Source organism: Taudactylus pleione, unplaced genomic scaffold (genome assembly GCF_031769625.1).
Source record: "Taudactylus pleione unplaced genomic scaffold, aTauple2 ptg000040l, whole genome shotgun sequence".
Lineage (NCBI taxonomy): Eukaryota > Metazoa > Chordata > Amphibia > Anura > Myobatrachidae > Taudactylus > Taudactylus pleione.
The window spans coordinates 34,361,887-34,375,127 of record NW_028284442.1 but is presented as its reverse complement, the minus strand read 5'-3'; the positions used below and the strand labels follow the sequence as shown (position 1 = coordinate 34,375,127).

Here is a 13,241-nt window from a genome sequence, read left to right as displayed (position 1 = left end):
AAACGACCAGCTGGAGCGTGCATCGCTGGTTGTTTTACACATTTGTTTTTAACGATGTGCAAACAATTATTGAATGATATCATTATTGTTCAATCGCTCAATTTAATCATCTAGTGGATGTGTGCCTTTAATGTCGACATGTAAGAAGGTCGACGGGTACAAATGATCGACAGGGTCAAAAGGCCGACATGAAAATGGTTGACACATTTTTTTTGTTTTTTAGCCCTAATCTTCACTCTAACCCTTCCCTTGGTGCCTAACCCTAACACTCCCTCCTGATGCCCTAACCCTTCTAGCGCCAAACCCTCCCTCCTGGTGGCTAACCATCTGGGTAAGTGCCTAACCCTTAAAAAAATATTAATAATATTGACTGTCTAACATCTGGTGTCTGTCTAATTACTGTCTATCTTCAGTCCGAAACCCCCTTGTGTGACATTTATAGTAATGTCAAACAACTTCTATTCATTTTATTTTTTTCCCCATTTGGAGGGTGCATGACCTACACCAAGTCTATACTGGTTTTAATTTTGCGCCTTTTTTGTACATTTGCCACAAGTGTGGGCACGAAGAAAGTCCCTCTCCATTTTGGTGACAGGATTTGAAAGAAGTTAGAAAAAGCAGAGGAAAAATAGCATCTACAAATATAAATACTTGCTTTGCACTTCCTAAATATCACCCAACTGTTCTCGACAGCCTGGTCACAGGTAGCTAATTACTGCCCCCTGCTCAGATAAACAGTCACAGGCTCCGGGCCATTCTAAAATGTATGTGTCATAAGTGTTCCTTCATAATCAACAGAAGTTCGTATTTAAAGGTATTTTTTACATAATTTCACTTGGATTAAGTCATCGCTTTACTAATAACTGGGATTTACCAAAGTGTCTCCTCCTAGAGTTCATATCATTTTTCTTTTTTTTGTTTTTTAAAGGCCAGTGATGTTGGTTGAACTTTTGCATTAACGGGAAACACATTAAGGTTTCATTTTGTTTAACGTAGTAGTTTGTTTCTTTTGATGGTAGCAATTTTAAGTGAATATTAATCCGATAGACAGCTAGAGGAATTTTAATTCGGGATCAGGAGCTATTGGCAAGATATTAACCTGTTTCCTTTTATTCATCTATTTTTCTTTTGCTCTTTTCAGTAGATGACGCTGAGAAGATTGATGAAGAGTGTGCAGAGGAAATAACTATGGGGGGTGAGGTGGATGGAGACTCTGGCAAGTTAGATGGGTCATGCCCAGAAGTCATCAAGGTTTACATCTTCAAGGCTGACCCTGGTGAAGAAGACTTGGGTAAGAAAGTGTTTTTGAAACACTTTTACATATTAGTAAGACATATGATGTGGTATAGATTCATAATGTCGACAATAGAATGTAGACAGCTGATTTTTTGAAGATTTTGCTGTAGGCTGTGGTTAGGCATATATGCCTCCGTAACGGAAATCTGCATGGTCGACATGCTAACTGTACATTCACAATGACATATCAACATTCTAAACGTCTACACAGTCTACCACACCCATATAATGGGGTAAAGATGCATAGGGTTATTTACTAAGGAAAAATAACAGATACACTTTAAGCTAATACCTTGAGATAGATCTATCTATGATTAAAAAAAATTATCCCCCACCCCCCCCCAACTAACTGGCTGCTTTCTATTTTTGTTTTTTTGTCTTTTCTATTTAAAGGTGGGTACACACCTGACGAGTGATCTGCAGATGATGGTCGTTCATACACACTGAACGGCCATAATCTGTGTATTGCTACGGGTCCCGGTGACCAGGGGGCATGTCGGGGGGGGGGGGGGGAGGCTGTCCAGGCGGGTGGGGGGCGTGTCCTGCCCCCCCTCCTTGCGGCTGCCGCCGTGTGTGTACAAGTACACACTTGCCGATGGGAGATATGTCTGCGGACATATCTGTCTATCGGCTGTAAAGCGCAGCCAATGCGATATGTCGGTGTACGCCGACGTTCACCGACATATCGCGGGTACACACTGCCCGACGGGCAGCAGATACATTGGCCGATCAGTTGATCGGCCAATGTATCTGTCAGTGTGTACCCAGCTTAAGACTACTGTTTATATGGTGTAGCATGGGGATAAGACTTTCTATTGTAATCAACAAGTCTTCCAAAAGATAAGCAAGTTGAAATTCTGTCTTCTGAAATGTGTTTAGAGCATTTTCATTTCTGTTTTTCCTATTAAGCTTATTATATTTTCCTCCTACACCTGTTGAAAAAATAGCTGTTTGACACAGAAATATATTTGCCATTGAAGAAGACCTACAATGCAACATATTATATTCTTGTTCTACTTAATTCCTTGTGCATGACAAACAAAAATAGCAGTATAACAAAGAGTTGTTTACATTAATCCCATTGCTCTTATTTGTCAGGTGGCACAGTAGATATTGTGGAAAGCGAGTCTGAGAATGACCATGGAGACGAACTTCTTGATCCACACACCGGAGGGCGTCTTCCTCGAGAAAAAATGGTTTACATGACTGTGAATGATTCGCAGAATGAAGACAACGATTTGGGTCAGTCCCCAGCAAACATTCCAGACATTCAGTGATGCCGCATTTCATGCATTTAGGTTTTACCTGGACCTTGTAGTTAGACACCATACTTTGTACTTGAGCCATTCCTGGTTCATCCATTAACTCTTGTTCAATGCCTCCTGATGTCAGACAGACGTGTTTTCAAACAGGGTACTGTCTTTTGACAGCGCATCAGAATACTGGCTGCACTTTGCCATACTCTTGATCAGGACAGCCCAGGACTCCAGAGAAACCGCCCTGAATTATCTTGTGTATAGCATTTAAAAATCTGTAGTGTCCCCCAAGGTCTATTCTGATCTACTATAGGGTATTGTAATTACACGTCTAAGTAAATAGAATTTCTCTTTCTACTCCAGGGTCCTTAGGGATCCAGAGGGATACCTTGGGGTATAGGCATGGGCACCACACAGTTAAAGCTGTCATACCAGGATGCATCGGGCTCCCTCCTATACCCTGCCCCCAGGCCACGGCACCTCAGTTTCAGTAGACTTTTGCAATATGCCAAGTGCTGGTATCAGACCACCACAGACACTTGGCTAAGGGAAGTGGCATTTCAGGGATATGCCCTCTCCTTCCGCAGACTGCCTCCTCATCGGTTCTTTGCAGCAGGCCTTCCTTCGGATCCAACGAAGGCTCTAGCGATCCAGGAGGAGGTGTGCTCTGTGCTCCATATGGGATTCATAGTGCCTGGTACGTTACCCCTAAGGGGGACGGGATATTACTCCAACCTCTTTCTGGTTCAGAAACCAAATGGATCATACCGACCTGTCCTCAACCTCAAGTCCCTGAACAAGTTTTTAAGGGTCCCTCGGTTCTGAATGGAGACTCTACGTTCTATTGTTTTAGCTATGCAGCCTAGGGATTTTATGGTGTCCCTGGATATTCAGGATACCTACCAGCAAATCCCCCATTGCCAGGGCTCATCAGCGTTACCTCAGATTTGCGGTGTCGGATCACCATTACCAGTTTCAGGCTCTCCCGTTTGGCCTTTCTACGGCCCGTCGGGTGTTCACAAAGCTAATGGCGGTCATGGCGGCACACCTGCCTGCAGGGGGTTCGCCTGTTACCTTATTTGGACGACCTTCTGTTGTTGGCGGGGTCGCCGCAGGTCCTTTGCAAGCATCTGCAACTGACAATATCAGTCTGCAGATGTTGATCCTCTCCAGATGGGACGGAATTCCTCGTCGGATAAAGACACAGATGGTTGTGCTCTCTGGAGTATGCCTGTCTCTGACTTGGTGGGACATCCGTTTTGGATTTCGGATTGACAACGGATGCCTGCCTGCGGGGCCGTCAAAGAGGAACTCGAAGTCAGGCGGCTCGAAAGGAGGTATCCCGTATTCTGACTTCAATCTCCCAGCCTACTCGGCAGTGTTCATTATGGGAGTACTCAGCCGTCACAATGTACATCCAGGGGAATGGTCTCTTCACCAGGAGGTATTTCAACTCCTAGTGGACAAGTGGGGCCTTCCCGAAATAGACCTCATGGCTTCCAGACACAACCACAAGCTGTGGACGTACGGATCCCGAACAAGAGGCGCAGAGGCTCTCCTGGTGGACGCTCTGTCGGTACGGTGGACCTTCCAGTTCGCGTTCCTGTTTCCTCCGTTCTCCCTTCTGCCTCGAGTACTTTCCAAAGTTCAAGCAAAAAGGAGGCAAGATCCTGCTGGTGGCTCCTGCGTGGCCCAGACAGCATTGGTACTCGGATCTTCAGTGTCTGACCATCGACACACCATTGCTGTTGCCTCAACGCCCGGACATGTTGTCTGAAGGTCCTTGCCTCTACCCGGACCTGAGTCGTCTGTCTTTGATGGCTTGGCTCTTGAGACTTCCCTCTCAAGGTCTAAGGGTTTCTCCAGATCGGTGGTGAATACCATGCTCCGAGCTCGAAAACTTGATTCAGGCTAGCATTTACCACAGGGTGTGGCATAGTTATTTTGAGTGGTGTCGCCCTAGAGAGTACGATCCTCAGGAGTTTCGGATATCCAGAGTGCTGGCTTTCCTACAGGCGGTTTGGTTTCAGCGTAGGATTGCTACGCTGCCTTATATATCCGCACCTTTATGCAGGGTGTCCTTCGCATCCAGCCTCCCTTTGTTCCTCCAGTGGCTCCTTGGGATTTGGCTGTGGTTTTGAGGGTGCTCCAAGGTCCTCCATTTCGAGCCTTTGGGTTCCGTGGATTTGAAATGGCTTACGACAAAGACAGTGTTCCTTCTGGCTATTGCTTCAGCCAGAAGAGTGTCGGATTTGGGGGCTCTCTCCTGTCGCCCTCCCTTTCTGATTTTTCGTTCAGACCGGGAGGTTCTTCGGACCCGTCCCTGATTTCCTTCCTAAGGTGGTGTCTAGTTTCCATATTAATGAGGAAATTGACAGGAGCGTCCCCACCCTTGAAGGATACTGCTTTGGGACATCCCCAAGGTATCCCTGTGGATCCCTAAGGACCCTGGAGTAGAAAACAAGAAATATGGTAAGAACTTACCTTTGTTAGCTCTGTTTCTACGAAATCCTTAGGGTCCACAGGGTGTTATTCTGGTCACCAGTGTTTGTCTCCTTTTCTGTGAGAAATTGATCCTTGTGTGCTCCAGACTTTCTTCTTCCTTCTGTTCTTCTCCTCCGGCCTATGGCTTGCTACTAAAACTGAGGTGCCGTGGCCTGGGGGCGGGGTATAGGAGGGGGCCCACTGCATCCTGGGAGGACATCTTTAACTCTGTGGTGCCCATGGACAAGCCCATGCCTATACCCCAAGGTATCCCTGTGGACTTTAAGGACTTTGTAGAAACAGAGATAACAAAGGTAAGTTCTTACCATATCTCTTGCTTTCATCAAGGCTGGGGGATACTGGACCATGGGATTGTTGGTTGGGGCTGGAGCAGGCACTTAATGACACTGTAGCTTTAATCCTAGCTCCTCCCCCCTGCAATCCCACAATTCCAGTCGTTTTAAAGTGCCTGAGGAGTAGGGCATGTTTGGATGGGCAGCCCTTGTAGGTAGCTTATATTTATTTTTATTTTCTAATATTTTTTTGCTTTCTTTCTGATTGAGGTACTGTGCGCTTGTAGCGCATGTATACCGTAAAATATATATATATATATATATATATATATATATATATATATATTCCACGTTATGCCGGCACCCGCTAATAACGTATAATCGACTCTGGTGCCCGTCCTGTACATATCATCATGGACTTTGTCCAGGAATGATGATGTTTGTCCATGCAAGATGACGGTTTGCCTTTTTCTGAGTTCCGTTTTTTTGGAGGGAAAAATCCGAACTCGGCGTGCAAACTCGAACCTATCCGAGCCTGCACATCACTAATATATAAATATATAATTAGTGTGTGTGTGTGGGGCCCCCCAACCGATGTCAAACAATCGATTGGTTTAACCATCGATAGAAACAAATCGGCCATCGATGGTACAACTGTCAATGACCAGAACTACAGTATACCATTAAATGTTTATTTTTATGGTATATGGTGTTTAAAAAAAAAAAAAATTGCGTTGCAATAGTTTGAAAAAGATTTTCTTGACCTAATTCAATCATAAAAAAACGACAATTTCGGAGCGGTTAAGTGGTTAAATTTAAAATGCCCAAGCTTCTCTGCAACCGTACTTTAATCCCATGGTGATCCTGTGTCTCCCCGATGGACTGCGAGATCAGGATTGAATGTAACTACAAAAATCCCATTTTCTAGGGATGACCTGATCACTGGCATAAACATCCTAAAAAAAACTGAAAGTAAGAAGCGTGTGTTGTTGGGGGTTGTTTTGTTTTACTGCTCCTTGCTTTGCATTTATATGTAAATTCTCTTTAGATTGTAAGGAGGCAGGTGACTGTGGAAGACCATTTTTCACATGTGTCATGTTATTGTGACCTGTTCAGTATGTTGACACTGTATAAATAAAATGTAATGCTATGGTTTTTTTTATTTTTTTTTGTTTTGAAGTAAATAATATATTTGTCAACATTATTGTTGGGAAAAAGATTAAATAGGTGTACAACCAGTTTTTGAAATAATTTAATAGAGTATGCTTTTTAATGAATATTAATGTGTGCTTTTTCTTTTCTTATTTTCTTGTCCAGACGTGGCAGAGATTGCCGATGAAGTGTATATGGAGGTGATTGTTGGGGAGGAAGATGCCTCAATAACGCATGAACACCAGCTGGATGATGCTGAACTAAGCAAGACATTTATGCCAGTGGCCTGGGCTGCAGCTTATGGTACAGGAAATCTATTGCGCAAAAATACATTAATGACGCTTGCATTAAGAATGTGCTTAGCTATTCGTCGCAGTGGAGCTTTATATGTGTCAAGTTCCAAGATTTAGATGCTCAAGAGTATCGCAGCACCACCAAAAGTGGTGGATTAATGCAGAGAGTGATAGTAAAAATATTGATAGTATGAAGTAAATGTATTTTATAAATAATGATAAATGGAACTAGCCTGCTAGTTAAACAAACAGAAAATCAACTATGGGATGTACGTAATGATTAAAAGAAATAAGACTGAAATCAATGAATAATAATTTTATATAAGCTCGGCGGGCTATACTCCTGAAGTGATAGCAAGCTAAATATTTTTAGGTTTCAAACTCTTGTTTGGGTGCTGGTGGTGGTAAATTGGGAAATCAGTAGAAATAGTAATAAATAATGAATACTTGAATATAGTAAATATGCTTTATTTCTTCCACAATACACATTATTTTCACAGTAGCAAAGTGCACAAACCATATAAATGAATTACACGTGTGTCCACCATGTATGTAACTGAATGGTTGGCTTTCTCAGTACAGTCATTTTCTACACTAGCTAAACAAGAAGTATGTTCAATAAAATAAATGGCAATTTTTTTTTAAAACAATCTGATAATTGATACATAATATTTAACATAAAAAAGTTCTATGCTGTTTTGCATTAGTTTTATATAGAAATTTGCAGGAGTCCTTGCTGATAAATGGAATCCAGACTCCCCCCCCGTGCCTAGTATTTATATAATAGGAGCATTATCATTATAGCATTATAGAGGCAATGGCTAAGCTTAACACCTACTAGGGATTGCTGCTCGTTTAACCTGCATTTAAGTCTGTCATTATATAATATGCTATTAACATACAACTTCATTGTGATTTGCATGATGCAGGCAATAACATGAGTAACAACCTGGAGGGAGCGGAGCACAGGAATGGCACTGCTAGTGCACTTTTGCACATAGATGAATCTGATGGACTGGACAGGCTAGCGAAGCAGAGACCAAAGAAAAAGAGAAGGGGAGAGAACAGGCAGTACCAAACAGGTGTGTATTCTGCTTGTATATTGGGCTCACTGCAGAAATACCATGCATGCAAACTTTGGGTTATATTTATGAAGCAAAAGCCGCTGCTTTTCGGTGGGTTTCAGATGAAAATGTTAAAGCGGCACTCACATTAAGTGTAAAGCACGCCCGGCTTTACACTTCATGTGAGTGCCGCTTTACATTTTCACCTGAAAACCACAGTGAAGCAGCCGCCTCCTCGAAAATGTAGCACTTTATATTCAAAAAGAATGTGAACAAGTCAAAGCTGTTTTGGGTTGCTAGGCTGTGATTATGGTTAGGGATGCTCCCCTTGCCAATGCAAATACGCATAGTCGACAAGACGACTTCACAATGTCAACACCAATGTCGACATTTCACATGTTGATCGCCTACCCATGTCTGCGTATTCTGCCACACCCATGTATGGTAAGGTATAAGTGTAATAAACTAAACTTTTAAAATTAAAAAGCAAACCTCTGTTCCTGTACCCTATAACCGTAACAAAGCTTATATTTTGGAGTAATTATTTGGGGGTAGTGCTAATTATATTAAAGAAATCAGAGAGATTCCCTTTGATCATTCTCCATTCTGTGTCCATAAAATACAGATACTTATCTCTAGCAAAGGATGGTCTGCACAGGCATCTCACCAAAGGGAAGGTTTCCTAAACATTGCAAAAAAGGAACATTGGAGGGGTGTTGCATAGCAACCAATCATTCTAACTCACATTTATTTAGTACAGTCTAGAAAATTATAGCCGTAATCTCATTGATTGCTGTGGGCAGCACCTTCAATTTCCCTTTTTATCAGCTATAGTAAATCTACTCTCATATGTGGGGCAAACCATGAATTGGCTACGTTGCTATTGTTGTTATTATTTCATTTTTATCTTGTCATTGACTTTTTGTTTTCGCAGCAGCGCACAACTTTATTATAAATAAAGCCCTCAAAAAGGTCCTGTGTAGAAGCCAGCCTATGAAAAAGTGTAATGCAGAGCGCATACAAAGAGACCACCTGTAATACACATGCCCATGAGTTAGCTTGGTTTATTGTGTAGTTTTAAGGAAAAAATAGAAAAGCTTGAACTAATTTGTCTAAAGTTTGTCTTTGTGTTCTGTCAATAGCCATAATTATTGGTCCTGATGGCCACCCGCTTACTGTTTATCCATGTATGATCTGTGGCAAGAAGTTCAAATCTCGAGGCTTCCTGAAGAGGCATATGAAGAACCACCCGGAGCACCTGGCACGCAAGAAGTACCGCTGCACAGACTGTGATTACACCACCAATAAGAAAGTGAGTTTGCATAACCACCTGGAGAGTCACAAGCTTACTGCTGCTGTCATTAAAACCGAGAAGGAGTTGGATTGCGATGAGTGCGGCAAAGTATTTCTGCACGCTAACGCTTTGTTTGCCCACAAGCTGTCACATAAGGATAAGTCGAGCAACAAAATGCACAAGTGTAAGTTCTGCGATTATGAGACAGCCGAGCAAGGGCTACTTAACAGGCACCTCCTGGCTGTGCACAGCAAGAGCTTTCCGCACATCTGCGTGGAGTGCGGAAAAGGTTTCCGCCACCCATCTGAGCTGAAGAAGCACATGCGCACTCACACCGGCGAGAAGCCTTACATCTGTCAGTATTGTGACTATAAGTCCGCTGACTCCTCCAATTTGAAAACCCATGTTAAGACAAAGCACAGCAAGGAGATGCCATTTAATTGTGACATATGCCTCCAGACATTTGCGGACTCGAAAGATCTGCAGGCCCACGCCTTTCTGCACCAGGAGAGCAAAAGTCATCAGTGTCTGCATTGTGACCACAAAAGCTCTAATTCTAGTGACCTGAAAAGACACATAATTTCTGTGCACACCAAGGATTACCCCCACAAGTGCGAAGTGTGTGAGAAGGGCTTCCACCGGCCCTCCGAGCTTAAAAAACACGAGGCTGCACACCGCGGAAAAAAGATGCACCAGTGTAGGCATTGTGAGTTCCAAATTGCGGACCCGTTTGTGCTTAGTCGACACATTCTGTCTGTCCACACTAAAGAGTTGCCATTTAGGTGCAAACGCTGCCGTAAGGGCTTCAGGCAGCAGGCAGAACTGAAAAAACACATGAAGACTCACAGTGGTAAGAAAGTGTACCAATGCGAGTACTGTGAGTACAATACAACAGACGCTTCCGGTTTTAAACGCCATGTCATCTCCATCCACACCAAAGACTACCCCCACCGCTGTGACTTCTGTAATAAAGGCTTCCGCCGGCCATCTGAAAAGAACCAACACACAATGAAACATCACAAAGAGGCTAGCTTAGTGTGACTTTGTCTACGCTGAGCCTCATCGGAAGACTGCTAATATGTATACCCGTTCTTGTAAAGGATAGTGTCAGGTTTTGGGGGGTTTTTTGTTTTGTTTTATTAAATCAGTCTATGTGCCTCTAGTCTAAACTAATATTTTTATATTCCAGTTTTGCACTTTGTTTAGTAAATAAACAAAGTTGCACAACTGAGGAGGCCATTGGAGACGTATGGTTTAGTCCTTTCTTTCAAATCTGTCTACCCTTGAAAATCAACTGCTGTCTTATTAAATTTGCTATTTGATCCTTAACCACGAGCACATTCTGCTTGCTGCTGAAAGACGATGAAACACAATACAGAAGCTATGTATGAAGAGTTGTACATTATTTTTTTTTTATGAACTTCCAAAACTTTATTCCCGTTTGGCGGCATCACAATATTTTAAGGTGACGGCCTGTGGATTCCTTTATGGGAACTGGTGCATAGAGAAAAGGTGTTATCTCATACCAACCAGTTATAATATAGCGACCGTTTCTCATACAGCTTACAAAATTACAGCAAACATCTCATGTGGTTGTTAGGGGTTACTGCCCTTTGTTATGTAAACCAGTTTTTATTTGTGTGTGAAAGTATTTTATATAACCCAGCGATAAGCAAGCTGTAGTTTTCGTGACCTTGTTGAAATTTATAAACGCCACATTAGGATCCCTGACAAAAGTTAAACAATCGGATGCACAGATTCCCCTATGCATGGTGTTATATATTTGCAAAGATTACACACCTCTTAAAAAAATTAATAATTAAGGAATTTTAATACATTAGCTGGTCCTAATTTAACAATTCTTTTTTGACAAACAAGCTCTCCATATTTGTTAACGCTAAAAAAAAAAAAAGTAAAATAAATAAGATATATTACTAAACTAAATTCCGGTATAACATTTTATTTTATCCTTCTTTCATTGGGAAAACCTAAAAGGTGCAAAAAAAAAAATTGTGACACACCAGCTAATTTATTCCTATGTATACTCTCTACATGCAGAATACAGTTAATAAAACTGGATTTCACTGCATGTTTTTATTATACCATGCCAGCTTCTTTATACTGGGTTGCTGCTCCCTCCTGCAACTTTTACAGTCAGTGTTATTCATGTGCAATTTGCATGTTTGTTGTGCATTTTCCTTATATAAATAAACAACTAATCTAAAGATAAAAAGGACATATATTTAAAAATATGTTCCCAGTATTTTTAAAGACTTTTTTAGATTCTGATTTTTGTTTTTTTAAATAAATAAAAAAGTTTACACTTTCCTAGATATGACTATGGGTATTCAAGTTGCTGAAAATGCATCATTGTAGTGTAGGAAGTTTGAACTATCCTTAAAATAGAGATATTTAATACAGAGATGGCTTTGAAGTATGAAATGTTGACAATTGATAACCATTTTTTTTAAATCATTTGATTAATCTTGGAAATTATGTTGTGCAGTACCATGGATCCTATTAACGTGTTATATCAGTGAATGCTTTTTTTTTTGTCCACTCAATATAAGATAATTATTTAGGAATAATCCTATACTATAAAAAGCAAAATTGGCATGCTGTATTTACTGACAGGGATCCATACATAGGCACATGGAGCGTTAAAGGTAGTTTTAAAGGTTGTGTTTACAATTGTGAGATTTCTGAGTTTATTTTAATTTGGGTCTTAAGTTATTAAGAAAAAAAAATGTGCACTTTTTGCTATGACTTTTTGTTTGTGTTTTGCTGCATATCAACCAAATGTTTTTGTGAGTTATAGAGCTGTAAGTGCATGCTAAACAAATGCAGCAACAGTGAACTACAAAATGCCTATTGTGAGCTATGTGTATGCAAAACGTGCTTCGTTTTTGTTTCCTCCAGGAATGTCTGTTTTTTTTTGGGGGGGGGGGGGGGGGGGGATGTTGTAATTTTTTTTTTTAAGGCACTTTCACCCGAGGACCTTTTATACTATACTATGATACAGCAGTTTGCTGGTGTTGCTCCTTATGCTTCTTTTATCTTTTTTTTTATATTTATAATGGCATATTCTATTCTGTGCACATTTAACACTAAAAGTAATTCATAGTCTATAAGACACAAATTGCCTCGTGAAATTTCAACTTGAAGAGATTAATACACCAAGGAAAAGAAGCAAACTTAGCACCATACCAGAACGCAATGAGAGGAGCGAGCAATGCTCTTTTGCTGATTTGTACTGTAAGAATGGCTTAATTTTTCAAATAAAATTGCCTCTATATTACCAAAATGTATTTAATTAATGTCTAGTGGTTACGAAGACTGGTCTGCTCTGAATTAGAGGTCACATGGCAAATACCTGCAATGCAGTGTGTGGTATCCCCAACATTCAGATTAATCTATTTCCGTGCTATTCTTTCAAAATGAATAAGAGTAAAGCTTCAGTTTTTATTACTATTACAAGAACGGGACTGTATAGATGTAAATGTAATCCATTTTTTTATAAATATATATATATATATACATTATTAAATCTAATTGGCTTTTGTAAAGTACACACCTGTATAAAGAGATTGTAGTTATTGTTTATGTATGTTCTTTCGTTTCCATTATTTTAATTTCTGCTGAAGTATGTTTGGCAAGTGCTCCAAAATTTGAATTTTTTTTTTTTTTGTTTGTTTCTTTTTTTGTTTCTAAGAGGTACAGTTTTTGTTTTGTACAAAGACCTAATGTAAATTATTCACTAGACACAGCCTGTAAAATATTGTATTGTCTTATCTGTACAATTTTGTATAAAAAGTAAACCGAAATCAATATAGGGATTTGAGATGACCTTGTAATTGTGTACTTGATAATGTGCTAAAATAAAGATCAGAATATTTTCCTGTTGGCGAATGTTCTCAGTGCATCATGTCCAGTTGAAGAACTGTTACGGAACTAATAAGACTATTGTTCTCTGCTCCTATTTCCCTACCACCCCACCATTTTCTGGAAGGTGATCACAGTGTGCATGGAGCTTAAAAGACCTATGCAACGTTTGCTAATACTGTCTGCGTGGACCCTGAATATCGCTTGTTCTATTTTAAATCCAACCA

At 40.7% G+C, this 13,241-nt stretch overlaps 1 protein-coding gene across 2 annotated transcripts in view; it reads left to right on the top strand.

Annotated features, from left to right (window-relative positions):
- Positions 1-12,053, top strand: part of ZFX (zinc finger protein X-linked) — a 33,167-nt gene extending 21,114 nt beyond the window's left edge. Inside the window, exons 4-8 of one of the 2 annotated variants that reach the window (XM_088455351.1) lie at positions 1,142-1,291; positions 2,395-2,538; positions 6,647-6,784; positions 7,704-7,856; positions 8,981-12,053. In XM_088455351.1, the coding sequence (XP_088311477.1) occupies positions 1,142-1,291; positions 2,395-2,538; positions 6,647-6,784; positions 7,704-7,856; positions 8,981-10,173 (1,778 nt within the window). In that variant the 3' untranslated portion in view covers positions 10,174-12,053. The remainder of the gene's footprint in view (positions 1-1,141; positions 1,292-2,394; positions 2,539-6,646; positions 6,785-7,703; positions 7,857-8,980) is intronic. The other variant, XM_088455356.1, reaches the window with a different exon arrangement.
- The last annotated feature ends 1,188 nt before the right edge of the window (positions 12,054-13,241 follow it).